Source organism: Ranitomeya variabilis, chromosome 4, assembly GCF_051348905.1.
Source record: "Ranitomeya variabilis isolate aRanVar5 chromosome 4, aRanVar5.hap1, whole genome shotgun sequence".
In the NCBI taxonomy this organism is placed as follows: Eukaryota; Metazoa; Chordata; class Amphibia; order Anura; family Dendrobatidae; genus Ranitomeya; species Ranitomeya variabilis.
This window is the reverse complement of record NC_135235.1, coordinates 53,327,727-53,351,245: the sequence shown is the minus strand read 5'-3', so window position 1 is coordinate 53,351,245 and position 23,519 is coordinate 53,327,727. Positions and strand designations below refer to the sequence as shown.

At 46.0% G+C, this 23,519-nt stretch overlaps 1 protein-coding gene across 3 annotated transcripts in view; it reads left to right on the top strand.

Moving 5' to 3' along the window:
* Window positions 1–715: 715 nt before the first annotated feature.
* CFAP46 (cilia and flagella associated protein 46) overlaps window positions 716–23,519 on the top strand; it is a 254,459-nt gene continuing 231,655 nt past the window's right edge. For 2 of the 3 annotated variants that reach the window (XR_013214466.1, XM_077258532.1), the window contains exons 1-9: window positions 2,549–2,794; window positions 3,203–3,333; window positions 6,298–6,422; window positions 7,690–7,821; window positions 9,540–9,604; window positions 14,118–14,282; window positions 14,495–14,618; window positions 18,661–18,755; window positions 21,768–21,881. Coding sequence is in view for 2 of the 3 variants with exons in the window: in XM_077258532.1 (XP_077114647.1) it covers window positions 3,285–3,333; window positions 6,298–6,422; window positions 7,690–7,821; window positions 9,540–9,604; window positions 14,118–14,282; window positions 14,495–14,618; window positions 18,661–18,755; window positions 21,768–21,881 (869 nt within the window). In the remaining variant the exon portion in view is untranslated. Of the gene's footprint in view, window positions 852–2,548; window positions 2,795–3,202; window positions 3,334–6,297; window positions 6,423–7,689; window positions 7,822–9,539; window positions 9,605–14,117; window positions 14,283–14,494; window positions 14,619–18,660; window positions 18,756–21,767; window positions 21,882–23,519 lie in introns of those variants that run through there. The other variant, XM_077258533.1, reaches the window with a different exon arrangement.

The following is a 23,519-nucleotide window of genomic DNA, read 5'->3' as shown; positions in this document are numbered from 1 at the left end:
TCAGGACCTAATAGCAAGTAGTGGGAAACACCCCTTGTGCGCCACGACACCTTGATTTTCAGAATCGGTGGGTGTCCCAGAGGTTGTATACATCACAATCATTTAAGGGTTACTCCCATTTTCACATAGCATATGTGTAGAAAGAAGCCCTCTTGCAATTTACTGCTTTTTAAAATGTTCAGTTTTTCAGTTCTTGACTTTTTTTTCTTTTGTTTACAGCTCGTTGCCTTGGAAACCGACCACCACTTTTAGACAGCACAGGACTTGTATGCTCTTTTCTATTGGACCTGTAAGCACTGTTTTGAACCTGGCCATGATCGCTGGTACGCACTGTCACCTCCTAATCCCAGCCAGCTTCAGCGCAGTCCTTACAAGCTCGGCAGCAGCGGTGGTCGCTGGTCGGTCTCCTAAGCAACGAGCCGTATGTGCACCAGTTGTAATTATGGCCTTTTTCCCGTATTATCTCATATGCAGCTGCATGTTTGTTTGTTTTTTAATAAGTTTATACTTTTTTTTAGCTGGAAACGCTTTTTAGACTGAACTGACACAGAGATCTATCTTCCTTTTCCTCTATGCATCGATATCTAGAGAACGCCAATTCACTAGTTTCGGGCCAGTGCGGCTTCCGTAGCTGACGGTCGTTCTGCGCGTCCTGTTGCTAGGTTACAAGTCTTGTTGTAGCTGCGGCGCTTGCAGAGGTGAGTACAGTGCGGTATATACCGAGCTCTCCCTGGTCACTGACGGGCCGGGCCGCAGCTGCTGCGGAACTACAAGGCCCAGCACGCCCTGCGACTCTTTACATCCGGGGACGTTGTCTCTTTCTGCTGGCAGGACGTTATTGGGCTGAGCTGGTAATGTGCCTGCTGTGCCATCTGCTGCCCTGACCAGACAGGTTGTAGTCCTCTCTGCCATCTCTATACAGGGTAGTAGTCTGCAGCCATGCAATGCTGGGAGTTGTAGTGTCCCCAGCAGCTGCAAACAACGCATTGCAGGACATTGAATAGGAGCTGTGCACTGTCTCCTTCCCCCTGCGGAGGCGCTGCAGCCGGAGGTCGTCCGCCAGCACATAGCCAGTTGTGCACCGCGCGCTGCCCCCGCAGGCGGCTGTATGGGGCGCTCCGAGTGTCGACGTCTGATGCAGCCTCCTCCATTAATGCTGTCGCTCTGTACCCCGATTTATTTCTGATCGATTTATATGGAAAAAACACTTCTGTTTGTATAAAGACAAGATAATAAATAAATAAATAAAGATAATGATAAATTGCAAAAGTGCTTGTAACTACATATACTACATGACAGTATCCATCTATAAAGATGGGCACGACCCTTCAGCCACTTCCTGCCCCCCGACGTACATGTACGTCATTATCAGGGAGTGTGTGTATGGAGCAGCCTCAGCTTCTCTTATCCAGCTGGAACCACAGACAGAAAAGGGCCCCGTGCAAGAACAATACATGGGCCCTTTGCATTCCAATAGTTCCTAAAAATGCAAAATTGCACCTGATTTGGAGGTAGAAATGGGCCCCTTACCTCTTGGGCCCCTGTGCGGCCGCGCAGGTTGCACCAATTATGTGTCCGCCTTTTGGCTTGCACCTGTCACTAACACAATCTCTGCTCTTTAAACATTTAAATGCTGCTGTCCGTCACTGATGGTGGCATTTAAATGGTTATGTTGTCAGTGCAGACGCATTCTGGCACCCAAAACCCTAATACTGGAGGCCGATCACTTCCATCTTGTTCATCCTTTGAAGCCCAGCATGTTATTTACTGATATATTGCAGATCTGTAATATCACAGTATATAATGCAAGAGATCAGAATATTGTAGGTTCAAGGGAGACTTAAAAAATAGTAAACAAAAAAAGACGTTTTTAAAATCATTCATAAAATGTAAAAAGTTTGAATCACATTCTGTATTCAAAAATTCATTCAAAGTGTGAAAAAATACACATATTGGGTATCACTGCACCTCTAGAAGACCGAATCTATGAACATATAACATTAATTAATCTATAGGGTAAACTCTATAAAGAAAATAATCCAAACTCTAGTGTTGCCATTTGGAGACTATAGGAAGAGACTTGACTAGTGCGATGGCGTCCCCGGCCGGCTTCTCCCCGCCCCACTGCGTTTGATTGACATGCCTCCGCCATATGTGTCTAACTGGAGCAGGGCAGCAAGAAGCCGGCCAGAGACGTCAGTGAACTAGTCAGATCTTTAACCACTAAAATATAGAAAAAAAAAAATCAGATATCACTGTAATCGTACTGACCTGAATAATCACATTGCCAGTTCATTTTTGCTGCACATTGAAAGCTTTAAAAATGAGCAGCATCTATTTTTTTCATAATTTCACCGCAAATGGGATTTTTTTCTCCTGCTTTTCATTCAAAACAACAACTAATGTCACCAAAATATGCCTCTTGAAAGAAAGGCAGGGAAAACAAAAGTACGAGAAAATGACCCAGGGAGGAAGGGCCTGATGGAAAAATCTGTTTTTAACCCTCATTGTTTCCCTCTGTATCACACCTAGGGAGGACAATTTCATGACTTCGGTGTCTTTGGCCTGTAGGTTGCACAACCAGATATCATTTTAGTGCCTTTTTTGTCCTGATTAGAGAAGATCAAATGGATTCACAGAATCCTGCTCCAGCCGCCGTACTTGTATTATGTGGTCACCAGACCAGAGCCTTGTGTAGCGCCCCCTACCTGCCAGAATTCCTGGAGCCTCTTCAGATTAGGCACGACTTGGTGCGCGGCCTATGACTCAGAGGAGGGGCATCGGATCCCAGCAGGTAGGAGGACGTTCTCAGGGATGTGGTATGGTGGCCAGGGACTACCGACGAGGACGCTGGGCCAGGGACTACCGACGAGGACGCTGGGCCAGGGACTACCGACGAGGACGCTGGGCCAGGGACTACCAACGAGGACGCTGGGCCAGGGACTACCAACGAGGATGCTGGGCCAGGGACTACTGACGAGGACGCTGGGCCATGGACTACCGACGTGGACGGTGGGCCAGGGACTACTGACGAGGACGCTGGGCCAGGGACTACTGACGAGGATGGTGGGCCAGGGACTACTGACGAGGACGGTGGGCCAGGGACTACTGACAAGGACGGTGGACCACGGTCCTACAAGTCTCTCTGATCATCTCTAGTGCCAATGTTGTGTCGCTCTCTCCCTTTGCTGTTCCTATGTAGGTGTCTCCTGGTCACCACCGCAGCTTCTGAACATTCTTATCCCATTGTTCCTGAATGTATTACCTGGACGTTCTGGACTACTATGGATCTAATTATAAGACAGCTCCTCTCTACAGCCGAAAATCGGAAAGGTAACTGCTTACATTTTACATGGCTGACATAAGATATGGGAGAGTGGCGCCGGTCACCTGTGAAGTCCTTAACGTTCCAATGCCATGTCTGGTCTTTTTTTTTCTCCAAGGCTGCAGCGGTAACGTGCCAACTATCCTGGCCTGACTGTTGAGGCCAGTGATTGACTGCAGCAGTCACATGACATAGGCAGGACATCACCGCTGCAGCTTGTAGACAAAAAACAGTGAGGGCAGAGTTGACATTGGAGCGTTAGGGGTTTCCACTGGTCAGTAATGCTACTCTGGTAAGGTTGAGCAAATCGATTCACAGGTTGGTCCAGTGGGCAGGTCAGCATTCTGCAGCCGCCGGACGGGAACCCTGCGATCCGCCTCCTACCTGTCTGCATCCCCGACGCCTCTTCTGTTTACTTGGCAAAGCAGAAGAGGAGCCTCAGATTCCGGCAGGTAGGGGGTCGTTCAGAACGGCTCCCGCCCGACGGCCATGGATTACCGACGTGGCTGCTGGTCCAGTTTCCTGCACATTTATTCTAACATCTAATTTCTTTGGTTATTTTAAAACTTTATCTTTTGCCCCCTTATATTTACAGAAAACAGAAAAACCCTTTTACATTGTTCATAAAGCTGTAATGTTGACCTAGTGTTTAAATCAGGTTTTTGTGTTACTTTTTTTTTTTAAATGTTGGACATTTTTTTATTATTATGATCTTTATTGGAAAAAAAACAAAATTAGTAATCTTGTAATTCTCACTCTGGCCACTGGGGCTATTTTAGGCCCAAGTTTCCCTATTTTTTTCAGCAGTTTCCTTATCATCAGAGGTAGGATTACAATGATAGTTAGCACCTCTACACATAGCTGGTAACACAGATACACCAATCACAACAGTCAATGTCACAGCTCACAAGCTCCCCCTCCCTTCACAATGACCTTGGGGAGATTCACAAAGAGTGGACTGCTGCTGGGGTCATTACTTCAGGAGCCACCACACAAATCCACATATCCAGGACATGGGCTACAAGTGTCGCATTCCTTGTGATAAGCCACTCATGACAAATAGACACCACCACAGTGTCTTACCTGGGCCAAGGAGAAAAAGAACTGGACTGCTGCTCAGTGGTCCAAGGTATTATTTTCAGATGAAAGTACATTTTGCATTTCATTTGGAAATCAAGGTCCCAGAGTCTGGAGGATGAATCGAGAGGCCACAATCCAAGCTGCTTGAGGTCTAGTGTGAAGTTTCCACAATCAGTGATGGTTTGGGGAGCCATGTCATCTGCTGGTGTAGGTCCACTGTGTTTTATCAAAGTCAGCGCAGCCATCTACCAGGAAAGTTTAGAGCACTTCATACTTCCTCCTGCTGACAAGCTTTTTGGAGATGGAAGTTTCATTCTCCAGCAGGACTTGGCACCTGTCCACACTGCCAAAAGTACCAATACCTGGTTTACAAACAACAGTATCACTGTGCTTGACTGGCAGCAAACTCGCCTGACCTTAACCCCATAGAGAATCTATGGATATTGTCAAGAGGAAGATGAGACACCAGACCCAACAATGCAGACGAGCTGAAGGCTGCTATCAAAGCAACCTGGGCTTCCATAACCCCTCAGCAGTGCCACAGGCTGATCGACTCCATGCCACGCTGCATTGATGCAGTAATTGATGCCAAAGGAGCCACGACCAAGTATTGAGCGCAATTCCTTAACATACATTTCAGTAGGCCAACATTTCTGATTTGAAATCATTTTTCAAGCTGAGGTTATAAAGTATTCTAATTTTACATGACCCTTGAATCTTTCAGCATCATCTCTCCATTGGTCACTGCATGTATTATATCGGCTCCGTTATTCATGTGACCTCTGCAGTTATCTGTGTGCTCTACATGGACAATCCCTTTTTGGGATGGTGTCTCACTTCCCCAGAAAACAGCAGCAATAGGCAAGAAAGGTTTATTTCCCCTGCAGCGCCACCATAGGACATGTGAAGCATTACACAGCCCACCTATATAGCAATGACCTGTCTGTGTAAGACACATAAATAGAGGGGGCTCGCAGGACTCCGGTATTGGACAAGGACAAAGAGCACATAGGCTCAGAATAGGCGCACCGTCAAAGAAGCTCCGAGGGGTCCACTAGGAAAATCAATAGAAGAAAGAGACAGCGTCTAATTTAGGTGAAAAAAGCTTCAAGGTTCCATTCATTCTGCCTTAAATGCGACATTTCCAGCATGAAAAAGATGTATGTCAGGTCAAGATGTCGCATTTATGGCAGAATAAATGGAACCTTGAAGCTTTTTTCTCACCTAAATTAGACACTGCCTCATTCATTCTGCTGTCTGGGTTAGACGTCCGTTTATCTCACATATGAGAAAAATTGGCCAATTTTGATCAGAGGGTGGTCTGATTAGTTTTACTCATCCATAGGGAAAGCAAGAAAAAGTTTCTCCACCTTTTCCTATGTGACAGTCAGTGAAAATTAGACAGCACTTGGATGCCATCCGAGTGCAGTGTGATTGTTTTCATTGCCCTGTAGAGAAATATTGCTGATTCTGAGCCAACATTTGGACGAAAATCGGACATGTCTCTGCGATTTTTCAGAGGCCGCTAACTCCCCTAAAGATCTCAGACATGTGCAAGACCCCACTCACTATTGTATGTACAAGTGCTATTCGTGAAAAACATGGAAAGCTCTCGTCCGCATTAACGGATGTCTAAGAAAGGCCAAATAGACAGAGGACATTCCTCGTCTATCACAGAGTACCTTAAAATTAAGTATGAAAATGGGATTTGTTACCGCCTCACAAATAGCACAATTACATAACTGCGGACTTTAATTACAGAACTGATTTTCTACCCTTTAATTTTGGATGTAATGAGCTGACAATGCCCCGTGTGTCTGTCTGTCAGCGGGATCGGAGGGGATCCTGGCTGCTAATTGTGTGCAGTAACATCTGTTCTCTCACCTCCCAAGATGCCGATGCCCTCCTCAAGGCTTACTCCTTAATTAAAGCAGCGAACAGGGACGCATCCACCAAAGATGGACCAGAAAAGTTCAGCTCTGACTTATATATCCTGTGTGCCGAGCGAGCCCTCCAAGTAAGTGGCATCTGACCTGCAGGTACAGTGATGGCGGCATTTATCATGACCAGGTCAGATATTACGGTACGTCTTTGAGCCCTCCATGTGTTTTGAGACTTGCTCCATTATTTTGCAACGCAGCACGTCAGTTCCTCTAGCAATTTTCACCCATTCAAATGAATGGGTGAAAAAACAAGTAAAAACGCTGCAAAAAAATGCAACAAAAACGTGCGTATTGTTCGCCGCAAAGACCCATCATGCGAACATACCCTTATTCTCGGATTCCGTGGGGGTCTTATCCCAGTACTATGCCTAAGGGCAGAGACAAACTGCCGTATTTCTCGTGCGAGAATCGCATCGCACTGCACGGACTGGCCGGCACCTCTCCTGACCTGAGCGTGACGGCGTGATGGATTACTATGCAGCTGTCACGCTCAGGTCAGGCGAGCCGACGGTCAGTACGAGGTTTATACGATGTGATTCGTTCACGAGAAATGTGGCAGTCTGTCTCTGCCCTAAGGCATACTAGTAATATGTAATTAAGTAATTCTCTAATGGTGCTATCACATTGCGTTTCTGCCCCCGTTCGGTGGTCCCATCAGTGTTTACGGTCCGAATTACCCGCACAAGACAGGATTGGGACTTACGGGCTGACGGGGCCGTAGACTAATGGTGACGGCAGAGCGAACATGCGTTGTGTCATGCATCATTTTTGGAAGCGTACACCTACGGGAGGCGAACACCCAGATGCAGTCTACAATGTTGGATTGTCCGCCTCCTATAAGCGTGCATTCCCGAAAATGATGGACGTCAGAGCGCACCATCGATTAGTCTATGGCCCCGTCGTCGCATGTGTCTGAATTCCGTTTGCGGGGGGTTCAGCCATTAACCATGACCAGGGCCAATGAACAGGTGCATAGACGCAATATGAAGCCCCCTTACGGAGGGGGATTACTTCTTTTAGTATGGGTGCAATTAATGATCCGTTTCTATTATTATCAAGTGTTCTGTAGTTTACATTTTTGCACGTTGCAGCTTCTTTGATTTTGTTGCTGTCAGTAATAATTTCATATAATGACCTTTATCGTTTTTTGCTGCGCCTGCTGTCTCTGTTATTGATCCTGTGCTGTCTGATATTAGGATCTCACCCCCACACTCCTCCTCATTTGTCCACAGGCTGCACATTTTTTTTTTTTGCACAATCTGTATTTTTGCTGTAAAATAATTGCTCTACATATTAAAAACGGTAAAATAACAATTTTTGTTTTCTTACTTGACTTGACAGCTTGGAAGTCCAGCAGTGAGCAAAGAAAGTCTTCGGATGTATTTCAAGAGTCAACCTCCTCCAAACCAATTTTTAGGACGGGCGTTCCTGTGCCAGGCTCAGTTACACCGCGTGAAGTCTCCTAATGATGAGGTAGGTGGTCCATAGCGCTCTGTGCGCAGCAATGTCTGAGAGAATAGCACCAGTTTGGGGCAGATTCTAAGAGAGACAGGAGAACGCTGCACCAAGTTTTCCACAATGATTCACGTTGGGTATTAGGTTTGCATCTTAATAGTCACGTAAGACACTTTTCCTTAACTTTTACCACCTCTTAGTTGATTTATATTATTTTATGCCAAAATTAGGCACACATCATAAATAAATCTGTCACACTTTTGGACTTTATAGAACTTTTGAAAAAAGTAAAAAAAAGTAAAAAATTCCGGTAACAAAAAAATGAAACCAGAATACCCCCGCAAATATTATATTATTTCCCAATATTTTATATATTATATTATTTCCCAATTTTTTTTCCCTATGTTTCCCCATTCTCACGTTACCTTTTCTTATTATAATATAGATCAATAAGAATATTAGATAGCAAAATATTATATTATAAAAGTGCAAGTATCAGGACTTTAAATGGTTAAAAAAATGAATGATGCAACATGAGAGTGGCATTAGATGAAGGAGAAGACTAAATGCTAAGGTCCAAATACTGAGCTCAGTGTAATCAATGTATAGGTGGCTATATAGAAAAACTGAAAAATACACAATAGGCCAGAAAACTGTCATAAAAGCTTTGAAAAGTCGCCAAAATCTTGTGATTTTTTTTATTTTTTATGGTTTCACTCCAGTTTGAACCAGCTCCACTAAAATGGGGGGAAACTGGGGAGGAGCCGTGACAGGACGCAGCCACGCCCGCTTGTCAAATTAATTAACAGTGCTAGTGTTTTGTACTCCAGAAATGCTACTTAAGTCCATGACTGGAGTAACATTTCTGGTGGAGGCGTACGGAGGCGCACGTCGTTCAGAAGAGGCACTGAATTCATTGAGCGGCATGCTCCTCTTCTCCGCCTCCTTTTATTAAGACTGTCTTGTCGACAGTCTTAATGACAACCCCAATGTATGTATTAAAGGGGTTTGCTGGGCTAAGAAGAAAAGTCTGCAATCGCCCTAAGGGACTGAAGAATGCCAGATCATGACAGTGTGCAATGCACACCTATCACGGTTCTCATGTATGTATTTCTATTGTTGCGGTCACATGCCGACTAGACCCTTCTGCACTTTTCTCAATAGCAGAGTCTAGTTGGTCCATCTGCACAGGGCATACAGAAGAGTCAGGGCAGTGTTTCTAATTTGGTGTCCATTAGCATCTTTATATCTTCTAAGAAATCAACGTTTTAATTAATTTATAAATAAGACATTACATTATGAACTCCCTAGTGCAGGGATTTGACGGTTTCTGACCTGGGACCGGAGGGAATGTTTCAGTTATTCATCTTCCCAGCCAGTGGGCGTGGCATAGCTTTCATACACTTGTACTGAACCGAAGCAGTCCAGTGGGCGGGGCCAAGTAGAGGGTGTGGCCTCACTCCGCACATACCCTCCGGTCCTGGATCAGAAGCCCACAGAGTGATCACACACTTATCAGTTTGGACCGGACAACCCCTTTAATTGCAGAGTATCAAGCTGGACGATACTGCACTGAGAATCTCAGCCCTTCTGCTTCTGTTTGTGCTGTTTGTAGGTCATCATAGTATATTATCCCCAGTACATTATCATTATATTCTATCACATATTATCCTTACGTGTTCAGCTGTTTGTGATCACCTTTGTGCATCACGGTGACCTTTTTTCTTTTCTTCTAGAGAGACCTAGAGAAGTCAGTGGCGTATTATCTCAAGACAATCGATTTTGCGAAACAGCAGCAGAGGTAAGAGCGGAGCGGGGTTGTGATAGTTCATAGCACAGTGTCATTCTGAGACCATGTACGTCACCGACTCTAACTTTAACCTGTGACATGTCAGGCTGGGTCGAGACTACATGAAAATGATCCCTTAAAGGGGTTTTCCACCAGTAGGACAACCCCTTTTCATTCTGAATGTTTGCCCCCATTAATATAAAAACACTTATACTCACCTTCCGTATCGGCGCTGTTCCAGTGGTGTCGGCACTCACATTGCTGTCCAATCACTACAATCACTTATATGTCCGAAGGTGGGGACAGTGATGCAAGCATTGATTGGGCCCCAGGCTCATCTGATATAACAATGTTATCCCCTGGGAACACGAGTGCCGACACCACTGGAACGGCGCCGGGACAGGAGGCGAGTATAAGGCGGGTGTCACACTTGCAACTGCAATGCAAGAAAGTCGCGCAAGTCTCTCGCCTCAATACCCGACACTGCCGCTGGCACTCGGGAACGGAGCGTGCGGCTACATAGAAATACATGCAGCACACTCCGGTCCCGAGTGCCGGGTATTGAGGCGAGAGACTCGCGCTGCAGTTGCAAGTGTGACAGTTGCCTAAGGATGTTTATTTTAACCAGGGCAAACAATCACAATGAGAAGAGTTGTTTTAGTAGTGGAGAACTCCTTTAAATGCTGCTGTAGTGAACAACCTGGCAGTGAAAGGGTTTACATACAGCTACAAAAGTGTCAATAAGTCATGAGACCCCCACACTGTGCCAGATTCTTGGGCAATTAGTATTTTTCATGATTAATTTTGTTATTGAACAACTACAGGGTTGAATCCAAAAGGTTACTAAACCTTAAACGTGAATATTTAAGAAAGTAAAAGGGAGGATTTGTCTTAAGAGAATTATTAGGCAACTAAATGAAAAATGTAAATTTTCCTTTCTTGATAATTTTAATCTGTTAAAGAGAGAATAACCAAACAGCTCAAAATGTACAAAAATACATATGTGACATTTCCATAAAAATATCAGTAACCAATATAGCCCAGTTCTTCTCAATAAGTCATAAACCTTCCATCAACGGAGTCTGACGGTTTCTTAATATGTTGACGATCAACTTTTTGAGCAGCACAAACCACATCCTCCAGACACTGATCAGAGAGGTGACTGTTCTCCTTCACCATAAATCTTAGGGTTAAGAAGGACCCAGAAGTTCTCTATAGGGTTTACGTCCGGTGAGGAAGGTGCCGGGTCATTATTCTTTCATCTTGAAGGCCTTTAATGGCAGCCGAGCAGTGGAGACTTTGATGTTGCGATGGAGCAATGTCCTGTAGAAAAATCCTGACTTTCTTGAAAGATGCAGACTTTTTCCTGTATTGGTTTGAAGAAAGTGTCTTCAAAAGATCTAACTTGCTCATCTTTAGTAATCCCAGCCCATAACCGTGGCGACCTCCACCTTACTGGCATCTTAGTGGAAGTCTGTGCCCGTTACTGATCCATCCACCAACCCATCCATCTGGTGCCACCGACCCATCCATCTGGTGCCACCGACCCATCCATCTGGTCAAGAGTCACTCTCATCTCATCAGTCTATAAATCCTCTGATAAACCTGTCCTCAGATATTTCTTGGCCCAGTCTTGACGGTTCCACTTCTGTGTCTTGTTACGTGGAGGTCATGAATGCAGCCTCCTCACCTTGGCCGTGTCTCTGAGCATTGAGCACCTTGTACTTCTGGGCCTCCAGGGAGGTGGCAGCTCTGGAATATGACAGCACAGGAGGATAATGGCTTCCATGTCACTTCACATCTGATTCTTCTCAATTCTTTAGCAGTTAATGTGGATCTTCTTTTCCTCGACACGTTTTCTGTGACCTTGGTGACTATTTACAACAAGACTTTTCCTGGTTCTGTGATCACGCCCCAAAATCTTACAATTACAAGAGTGCCTGATCCTTCAGTAAGACTGGTAACAACTTGTGACGTTTCAGAGTCTGTGAAATCTCTTTTTTTGGCCCATTTTGCTTAAGGGAAACAAGCTGACCGATAATTCTGCACACCTTGAGAAAAGGTATCCTAAGGCCTCACCTTCCCTCATTACACAAGTACACATCACCTGATCTGCTTCATCCAATAAGCATCAAGTTTATACAGCGCAGAGTTGGAAAATCTGCATAAAAATGATGATATGGTCAAAATACACACTTGCTTGATAATTCTGTACACGGTGTGAGGAGCAGCTGTCACGGTGCTAGGCCTTCACATGTCGGTGTCTCCAGTACGCGTGGTGACCGTTTTTACATGTACTGGTGACACTTACACATACTCATTATATAATCTATGGGGCTGATGGTGTGACCTGCACTTGGATATGTTCATTTTTTTCCAGGCATGGAGTCCCCCTTATTTTTAATAACCAGCTAAGAGAAAGCAGACAGCTGCGGGCTGGTCTTATAATGCCGAATCACACAGAGTAAAGAGCTGGAATGATGAGCGGTTACGTCGCAGCTCATCATTCTAGGTCTCTCGCGCTGCACAGTGTGAGACCCGGCGAGTGTGAACTGCGGTAACCTTACTGACGGCGCAGCAGCTGGGTTCTCGCGGAGTACAGTGTGAGACTCGGCAGTGTGAACTGCGGTAACCTTACTGACGGCACTGCTCGTCGGAGCAGCTGGGTTCTCGCGGAGTACAGTGTGAGACCAGGCGAGTGTGAACTGCGGTAACCTTACTGACGGCACCGCTCGTCGGAGCAGCTGTGTTCTCACGGAGTACAGTGTGAGACCAGGCGAGTGTGAACTGCGGTAACCTTACTGACGGCGCAGCAGCTGGGTTCTCGCGGAGTACAGTGTGAGACTCGGCAGTGGCTGCTGCTCCAGTCTATGGAGCTTCATTCTTTGAACAGGGCTCCGTACACTGACCGTGGATCGTCGCGGCACTTCCATGGGGACTACGACGAACCAGCTTGGATTTTAGTATTTTTAATAAATGGGTGAAATAGGGAAATTCTAGGACTGATTTTTACAAATAAAGGATTTTTTTTTGTATGTATATTTATTTTTTTTACTACAAGTTTAGTAGTGGGGGTGTCTGACAGACACCTCTCCATTACTTATCCCTGAGCTTGATGTCGGCGCCAATTGCTGACATCAACCCCACAATTCTTTTACTCCGATTGCCATCGCTCCAAAGCAATCAGAAGAGCTGAGGCTATGCGCCAGAATTGGCATATCTAATAGATGCGCCATTTCTGGGGTGGCTGAGGGCTGGCCAATATCCATGGACCTTCCCAGCCTATTAATATCAGCGAAGCGAGCAAAAGGAGAAAAAAAATCTAGCTTCCAAAAAGATATCCAAATTTATTGAGAATAAAGTGCAAAGTCCAATGCAGGTGCAGAGAAGAGCGACCAAGGTTATTAGAGGACTGGGGGGTCTGCAATACCAAGATAGGTTATTACACTTGGGGCTATTTAGTTTGAAAAAACGAAGGCTAAGGGGTGATCTTATGTTAATGTATAAATATATGAGGGGACAGTACAAAGACCTTTCTGATGATCTTTTTAATCACAGACCTGAGACAGGGACAAGGGGGCATCCTCTACGTCTGGAGGAAAGAAGGTTTAAGCATAATAACAGACGCGGATTCTTTACTGTAAGAGCAGTGAGACTATGGAACTCTCTGCCGTATGACGTTGTAATGAGTGATTCGTTATTTAAATTTAAGAGGGGACTGGATACCTTTCTGGAAAAGTATAATGTTACAGGGTATATACACTAGATTCCTTGATAGGGCGTTGATCCAGGGAACTAGTCCGATTGCCGTAAGTGGAGTCGGGAAGGAATTTTTTTCCCCAAGGTGGAGCTTACTCTTACCACATGGGTTTTTTATGCCTTCCTCTGGATCAACATGTTAGGGCATGTTAGGTTAGGCTATGGGTTGAACTAGATGGACTTAAAGTCTTCCTTCAACCTTAATAACTATGTAACTATGTTACATGGTTCACATGGGGATAAGTGGCAGCAGGCTACGCGTTTTGAACAATGACATGTTCTTTCTGAATTTCTATTAATTTCAGCCCCCAGTTGTTTGCTTTCCCCTAGCTGGTTATTAAAAATAAGGGGGCCTAACGTCACTTTTTTTTTTGCTAAATACATGTACATTTAACTGAAGTAAGTATAACTCATACATGCCCTCTGGTCCCAGATCAGAAGAATGGAGCAGTGATCACACATGTGCATTACCACTCCCATAGAAGTGAATGAAGCAGTGGTCACATGTGCATTACCACTCCCACACAAGTGAATGAAGCAGTGGTCATGCATGAACATTACTGCTCCCATAGAAGTCAATGGAGCAGTGGTGACACGTGCATTAATGCTCCATTCACATGTAGGCACAGGACGGTTTTCTTGTGATTTAGGTGATAAATGAAATCTTGTTGGTGGGAGGACCTGAGATTTCTTATATACCGTAAGTTTTGAGCTATGACAGTCGCCCCCAGATTAATGTGGTTCTTATTATTTTTTGCACACACAGGTATCACTTCCTTGTGTATAATGCCTCTGTCTTGTACCTGCAAACCGTGCGTCCTTTGCTGAAGCCTGGAAGTCGCCATCTCCTTATTCCCAGCCTCGTTAGTATTGTTCAGTCATTGGGTGACATCGATGATGCCGATAAGACCTGGAGAGCGGACCTGATGCTGTGAGTCCTCCTTATCCCGGATTGTCTCCTTTCTGTGGCTCCATCTCATGCTTTACACACAACCCCTATGGCTTTTGGTGGCTCTTTGAAATACATTACAGCCACGTCTCTATAGAGACAGTGTGTGACTCGGGGCATTTCAGGGCCTTAGTGTCTTTGGTAATTCATGGATGTTTACAGTTTTGCATTTTTTAATTTTTACTTTTTTTTAGAGAGTTGCTGGAAAGTTGTTTGGATGCCCAAAAATTGAAGGAAGCTTCTGAGTGTGCTATCATGGCTAGTGAATTCATTAAAGTCCATGTACCCCAGAAATACCCTGTTCTCTTTGCCAAAATGGTAAGTGCACGATCCCTGTATTCTACGTGGTGTGTTTGTGACCCTCGGGTTGGGAGAGTGCGGCCAGTCCTTGCATTGCGGTCCATGTCCGGACTGATTTGTATTGACATGTGCATGAGCCCTAAGAGAGGGTGTTGGGCTCTGTTCACACCGCTGTTCAGGCTCTGTTCAGGCTCTGTTCTCTGTTCACACCTCTGTTCACACCTCTATTCAGGCTCTGTTCACACCTCTATTCAGGCTCTGTTCACATCTCTGTTCAGGCTCTGTTCACACCACTGTTCTCTGTTCACACCTCTGTTCTCTGTTCACACCTCTGTTCACACCTCTGTTCTCTGTTCACACCTCTGTTCTCTGTTCACACCTCTGTTCACACCTCTGTTCTCTGTTCACACCTCTGTTCTCTGTTCACACCTCTGTTCACACCTCTGTTCACACCTCTGTTCACACCTCTGTTCACACCTCCGTTCACACCTCCTTCACACCTCCTTCACACCTCCGTTCTCTGTTCACACCTCTGTTCACACCTCTGTTCACAGTTCACACCTCTGTTCACACCTCTGTTCACACCTCTGTTCTCTGTTCACACCTCTGTTCACACCTCTGTTCACACCTCCGTTCACACCTCCGTTCACACCTCCGTTCACACCTCCTTCACACCTCCGTTCTCTGTTCACACCTCTGTTCACACCTCTGTTCACAGTTCACACCTCTGTTCACACCTCTGTTCACACCTCTGTTCACAGTTCACACCTCTGTTCACACCTCTGTTCACACCTCTGTTCTCTGTTCACACCTCTGTTCACACCTCTGTTCACACCTTTGTTCACAGTTCACACCTCTTTTCACACCTCTGTTCAGGTTCTGTTCACACCTCTGTTCTCTGTTCACACCTCGGTTCAGGCTCTGTTCACACCTCGGTTCAGGCTCTGTTCAGGCTCTGTTCAGGCTCTGTTCAGGCTCTGTTCACACCTCTGTTCACACCTCTGTTCAGGCTCTGTTCACACCTCTGTTCACACCTCTGTTCAGGCTCTGTTCACACCTCTGTTCAGGCTCTGTTCACACCTCGGTTCAGGCTCTGTTCACACCTCGGTTCAGGCTCTGTGCACACCTCTGTTCAGGCTCTGTGCACACCTCTGTGCACACCTCTGTTCAGGCTCTGTTCACACCTCTGTTCAGGCTCTGTTCACACCTCTGTTCAGGCTCTGTTCACACCTCTGTTCAGGCTCTGTTCACACCTCTGTTCACACCTCGGTTCAGGCTCTGTTCACACCTCGGTTCAGGCTCTGCTCACACCTCGGTTCAGGCTCTGTGCACACCTCTGTTCAGGCTCTGTGCACACCTCTGTTCAGGCTCTGTGCACACCTCTGTGCACACCTCTGTTCAGGCTCTGTTCACACCCCTGTTCACACCTCTGTTCCCACCTCTGTTCACACCTCTGTTCAGGCTCTGTTCACACCTCTGTTCTATAGTCATACAGTAACTGATGCAAACAAAAACAGAGGGACCCCGCTGATTCTTCTGAGATCTGTCTGGGTTCTGTTATGTGTAGGTTTTTAGAACGGAAGAAAACCCCCATTATTAAGAGGTTTTTTCTTCCCTTCTAAAGACTGACAAATAACAGAACTCAGACCCCATAATAATCAGTGGGGTCCCTTGACAACCTCTTGCATTATTCATGCAACCCATCCATTTTGGAAATTATTTCTATATGCCTTTTCATAATGTCCCAAAAGCAGGTGTGAACAGAGCCTTGTCCTCACTGCAAATCTGCAAAAAGCGCTCACGATTTTGTTGGGGAAGTGCTGCAGATTTTACCTGGTGATGAAAATTCACAGCATAAATTGACATCTCGCAGATTGTAAATCCACAGCGCAGGACAGTGTGGATTTTCTCTGAAGCATATGGATGAGATTAATTAACATCCAATCTGTTTTGCCGATACTCTAATGTACAGCTGATTTCCCACTCACAAATGGGAAGCAGAATATCCCCTGCTTATCAGTCCTATGTGGAAGTAGCCATGCTCTCTTTAACTTATGGAGACATTATATCCAAATTGTGTATTAAAGAGAATCTGTCATCAGGTTTTTGCTATTCAATCCGAGAGCAGCATAATTTAGGGCAAGAGAGCCAGAATCCAGGGATGTGTCACTTACTGACCTGTGTGCTGTAGTTTTAATTCATTTAGTGCTTTATTATCACTGCCAGACTAGAGCTCACGTGCACAGCAGTCAGGCTAATCTGTGTAACCCCGCCCCCACCACTGATTGGCAGCTTGCTCACAATACACAGTGCACACAGGAAGCTGCCAATCAATCCTTTTTGGGTGGAGTTATACACAGTTTAGCAATCTGAGTAGTTCTACATCTACAACTGAGAAAACAAGGAGTCTAGCTAAACCGTACTGAGTAGCCCAGTAAGTGACACAACACTGGAATCAGGGACTTTGTCCCTAAATCATGCTGCTCTTAGGTTGCATAGCATAACCTGCTGACAGATTCCTTTTGAAATAGCGCATGGCATCAAATATTAATTTTTTGTTAAACACTCTTGGAACGCGTCACACAAAAGCTGAATGGCGGAGGATCTGCATGTACCGTGCGCTCATCAGCAGACATTGACTGCTCTTTCCTGCTCTCTCTTTTCTTTACCACTTTGGGGTGCTGTCTTATTTTGCACAGTTGCACTGACCAGCTCATCTGTACAATAGCAATGGACTGTTAAAGACCAAATTGTAGGTGCTAGGCTCTGAATGTGAATGGAGCAGTGGCCGGCCATGCTTGCTCCATCGTTTCGGTTACTCATATAGAGGCGTAAAGGAGAAAACTTTGCACATGCATGGCCACTACGTTATTCTTTTCCATCCAGATGTGAGTGGGACTCATATATAAAAGGGTATTCCCATCTACAAGATCCTATCCCAATATGTAGTAGGTGTAGTAATAATAATATTAACAAATAACTTAAATTAGAAATGTATTATAGTTCTTCTGATTCGCTATGTTGCTTACCCCATGTGCAGGGCATTGCAGTGGCTTAGGTATCCATGGTTACGACCACTAACAACTAACTGTCACCATATGAGTGGTCGCAGCCATGAATACATAAACTACTGCACTACACATGGGGTAAGCAACATAGTGAATCAGAAGAACTATACTACATTTCTAATTGGAGGTATTTGCTGCTATAATTATTATTATTAGGCCTACTACATATTGGCCCAGGATCTTGGAGATGGGAATACCCCTTTAAGCCATATCTATGTCCATTGGGGTCTAAATCTATTTATGAAGCCCCGTCTCGCCTTTTTCTGACACATCTCTCTACAACCCTATGTAGTCAGATCCTGTCATCCTATTCGCTTCGATCTGTCCCCAACATCTTGCTCCTTTGCACTCGGTAGGACAGACTACACAGAGTTTATAGTAGGTGATGATGCAGACGCATTAATCTTCATGGGAGCTGTATTCATAAAACGGTAGAATAAAGAAAAACGAGATTTACAAAAAGTGAAACAATTTAAAAATTGGCTCAAAACATACAGAGAATAAGGTGCAAATACTAAAGTCACTAAAAAGGGACAAAATAAGTGGAGAAACAGCGATGATGAATCGAGGCCATTGTCTATAAGGGAAGACGACATCTTAAAGATGATTCCTCTTTTTCCCCATTTTGGGTGGGAGTGTTGTTCCTTAATGCTGTGTGGATTGGGCAGATCGCTGTGAAGCTTTGGCCGGCCTTGCTCTGACTTGCGCATTATACTGAGGTTTTGGTACGTGAACACTATCTGCATAAAATAGGTCATATTGTCTTTCCTCCGGTCTCATCTAATGAGCATTTAGACTTTGTCAGCGAATGCGAATGCTTCTTTCAGGACGTTTAATGAAATTTGATTTCTCGCTGAAATGTGGCTTCTCTCTAATCATTTATGTAAATCGCCTCTATCCTTGTGACTAGTCAATTAGATCTATACATGCAAAGTGCATTTAATGTTTGTTTTCTGCCGGCAATGAATAATGAATTGTTATCTTACATTAAGGTGCATCACAAATTAATTGATTCCGCTAAGGCAGCTAAAGAAGCCAGGAGCTCCGCGACGTTGTCAGTCATCTATAACATTCAGAAGCTGAGATCGTAAGTAGGAGCTTGTTCCTTCTAGTTGGAATGGTGATTTTCAGACAAAAACGTAGATTTAACTTAGAACCGGGATTGGGATGCAAAGCTCTTTTTTATGTTCTCTTTTAAAACAATAAAAAAAAGTTCTACTAATCTAAGTTCCACAACCCTAGTTCTGTTCTTACTAGTCACCTTCTTCAGCTCTTCCCAGCGCCACTCCGATCTGGTGCCGCCAACTTGTGATCGCAACTTCCTACTGACCCGAAGTCATAGGTATCAAACGCAAGCTCTCAATGTAAGTCTATAAGAACCTCATTCAGATTCTCATAGACTTACATTGAGTAGTGACTTCCAGATCGCTCCAACAAAACACTGGAGCAATCAGCAGGTCACTAACTGCTGGAGACCGACAGGAGCAGTGCTGGGAAAAGCTGAACACGACAACTGGTACATATAAGACTAGGGACAGGGAACTTAGATTAGTAGCACCACTCCAGCTCTGCAATAACACTGTTGTGGTGCATTAAGGAAATCTCAGTTAATTAAGGGGTTCCTATGTTCACAACTTATTTAGCCAAGAGACAGGGGAGCTTAAAAGGCTGGCTCTCAGACCTAGAGGGGCTACAAAGATTGGCTGTCAGACGTAGAGGGGCTAAAAGCCTGGCTTGCAGACAGAGGGGCTCAAAAGGCTGGCTCTCAGACATAGAGAGGCTGAAAAGGCTGGCTCTCAGACACAGAGAGGCTAAAAAAGCTAGCTCACAGACATAGAGGGGCTAAAAAGGCTGGCTCTCAGACAAAAAGGCTGTCTCTCAGACATAGAGGGGCTAATCCGCTGCCTCAGGGTAACTCTCGACACTCTCCTGTCCTTCAAACCTCACGTCCAAGCTCTTGCCACCTCCTGTCGCCTCCAACTCAAAAATATTGCCAGAATCCGTCCCTTCCTCAGCCCACAATCTACCAAAACTCTTGTGCATGCTCTTATCATCTCCCGCCTCGATTACTGCAACACCCTCCTCTGTGGCCTCCCCGCTAATTCTCTTGCACCACTCCAGTCTGTCCTCAACTCTGCTGCTCAGCTAATCCACCTCTCTCCTCACTACTCCCCTGCTTCTCCCCTCTGCAAATCCCTCCACTGGCTCCCGATTCCCCAATGAATCCAGTTCAAACTACTAACACTGATCTACAAAGCCATCCACAACCTGTCCCCTCCCTATATCTCTGAACTAATCTCCCAATACCTTCCCTGATGCAATCTCCGGTCCTCCCAAGACCTCCTACTCTCCTCCACACTTATTCGTTCCTCACACAATCGCCTCCAAGATTTCTCCTGAATATCCCCCATCCTCTGGAATTTCACGCCTCAACACGTCCGATTATCCACCACCCTCGGGTCCTTCAGACGGAACCTGAAAACCCATCTCTTCAGGAAAGCCTACAGCCTGCAATAACCGAGCCGCCGCCTCACCACCGCCAGAGCTGCCGCCTCACCACCGCCAGAGCCCCTGCCTCACCACCGCCAGAGCCCCTGCCTCACCACCGCCAGAGCCCCTGCCTCACCACCGCCAGAGCCGCTGCCTCACCACCGCCAGAGCTGCCGCCTCACCACCGCCAGAGCCCCTGCCTCACCACCGCCAGAGCCGCCGCCTCACCACCGCCAGAGCCGCCGCCTCACTACCGCCAGAGCTGCCGCCTCACCACCGCCAGAGCTGCCGCCTCACCACCGCCAGAGCCCCTGCCTCACCACCGCCAGAGCCGCCGCCTCACCACCGCCAGAGCCGCCGCCTCACTACCGCCAGAGCTGCTGCCTCACCACCGCCAGAGCTGCCGCCTCACCACCGCCAGAGCCCCTGCCTCACCACCGCCAGAGCCCCTGCCTCACCACCGCCAGAGCCGCCGCCTCACTACCGCCAGAGCTGCCGCCTCACCACCGCCAGAGCTGCCGCCTCACCACCGCCAGAGCTGCCGCCTCACCACCGCCAGAGCTGCCGCCTCACCACCGCCAGAGCCCCTGCCTCACCACCACCAGAGCCCCTGCCTCACCACCGCCAGAGCCGCCGCCTCACCCTTACCTTCTGTCTCTTCCCCACTATCCCATAGAATGTAAGTCCGCAAGGACAGGGTCCTCTCCCCTCTGTACCAGTCCGTCACTGTAAACCTGTTTACTGTAAACGATCTCTATAACCCTGTATGTAACCCCTTTCTCATGTACAGCACAATGGAATTAATGGTGCTATATAAATAAATAATAATAATAATAATAATAATAATAATAATGGCTGTCTCTCAGACATAGAGGGGTAAAAAGGCTGGCTCTCAGACATAGAGGGGCTAAAAAGGCTGACTCTGAGACATAGAGGGGCTAAAAAGGCTGTCAGACATAGAGGGGCTAAAATAGCAGGCTCTCACCATGAAAGACTGAACATATCCATGCATTACAATAAGACCCCATTGATTTTTAGTTCAAATAATTAAAGGGTTATTCACAGAAATCAAAACTTGCACTCATTATCTGTAGGATAGGGGAGGATTTTGATTGCGGGGGGTTGACCCGCCCTCCTGAGAAACCGTCTCTGCAGAGCCCCATCTTGATTGAGGTGTGCATATTCGGCCTCCACTCCACTAATTGTCTATGGGACTTGCCTTTCTCCAGCAGTTACATAGACAATGAGTGGAGTAATTTGAGCATGTGCACCTCCACTTTACTCAATACTGGGCTCTGCAGCTGGGTTACCTTCTTTCCCAGGATACAACCACCTGAGGAAGAAGTTAGATAACTTTGAAACGTGTCAGTACTAAAGCCACATTGCTTTAACCCTGGATCCTTTTGTGGCTAATTTTCCATTTTTAGTATAATACAGGGACATTTTTTTTTTCTGACGGCGGTACACCTTTAAATATTCCGAGAAGCCAGTGCTACCAACATTGATAAATAACCCGAGCTGCGTTCCTGCGCTGCTGGTGGAATAATTTCCAGCTCTGTACATTGTATTGTTACAAATATCCCCGCTATTATTTCTTCTTTATTTTCAGGCAGATGGATGGCTCCTCTCCAGCGAAGGACATTTTTACAAACCTCAATGAAATTTATAAACTCTTGGCTGCTGCGGACACCGATGCCGCTCTGCCGTTATCCACTTCGGAAAAGTAAGTTAATTTATTCTTATGATTTATTATTTATAGCGGGACATTAAATCTGCATTCAGCACAATAAACTATTGTCCGATCCAGTGTTTCTACCAATCGTGCCTCCTCGGGGCTGCAGGACGCAGGTATTTTATTGTATTTCTTAAAGGGGTCTTCACACCTATTTACAGGATAGGTTATAAATGCCTGATTAATAGGGGCCCCACCGCTGGGAGTCCCTTGTCCCTTTGTGACCTCAGTGAGTAAAAGTTTGAACGGAAGCATGGTCGAGCATGCGCCCAGCTGCTACATTAAAACTTAAAGGCGATGTCTAGGTTTGTGATGAAAGTCTGCAGTCATTTTCTGTGACAGGAGATTTCAGAATCGCTTGCACAAAGTGCACACCTCGCACTGTCAGGATTCTCCGGGGTGATCTGCATTCTCCCCGCCACATTCCGACTAGACATGTGTGGCCGCGCGTCTAGTCGGAATGTGGCAGGGAGAATGCAGGTCTCATACTTACGGTCACATGACCACCCACTCTTGTCGCCGACACAGGAGAGTCCTGACAATACGCACTCTGAGGATTTATAAGTCTGACTTTCATCACAAACCTGGACAACCCCTTTAATGGGACTGATGAAGACCACATAGAATACCACTTGGTTGGTTCCACCAGCCCTATAGAAAGTTAATGAGGCTGATGGAGACCACACGGTACAACGATTGGTTATTGCCATCAGCCCTATAGGCATGGACGGGAGCAGCATCATGCATGCTCAACTATGCATGCTCGCTGCAAGGGATTGTGCAGAGGGAATAATAGGGGTGCAGGTCAGAAGTCCCAATCTAGTGGTCAGTGGGCTAGTGAGAAATGTAGTGGGCTAGTGAATAATGTAGTGGGCTGGTGAGTAATGTAGTGGGCTAGTGTGTAATGTAGTGAGCTGGTGAGTAATGTAGTGGGCTAGTGTGTAATGTAGTGGGCTAGTGAGTAGTGTAGTGGGCTAGTGAGTAAAATAGTGGGCTAGTGAGTAATGTAGTGGGCTGGTGAGTAATGTAGTGGGCTAGTGAGTAATGTGGTGGGCTGGTGAGTAATGTAGAGGGCTAGTGTGTAATGTAGTGGGTTAGTGAGTAGTGTAGTGGGCTAGTGAGTAAAATAGTGGGCTAGTGAGTAAAATAGTGGGCTAGTGAGTAGTGTAGTGGGCTAGTGAGTAATGTGGTGGGCTAGTGAGTAATGTAGTGGGCTGGTGAGTAATGTAGTGGGCTGGTGAGTAATGTAGTGGGCTAGTGTGTAATGTAGTGGGCTGGTGAGTAATGTAGTGGGCTAGTGAGTAAAATAGTGGGCTACTGAGTAATGTGGTGGGCTAGTGAGTAATGTAGTGGGCTGGTGAGTAATGTAGTGGGCTAGTGAGTAAAATAGTGGGCTAGTGAGTAGTGTAGTGGGCTAGTGAGTAATGTGGTGGGCTAGTGAGTAATGTAGTGGGCTGGTGAGTAATGTAGTGGGCTGGTGAGTAATGTAGTGGGCTAGTGTGTAATGTAGTGGGCTGGTGAGTAATGTAGTGGGCTAGTGAGTAAAATAGTGGGCTACTGAGTAATGTGGTGGGCTAGTGAGTAATGTAGTGGGCTAGTGAGTAATGTGGGCTAGTGAGTAATGTAGTG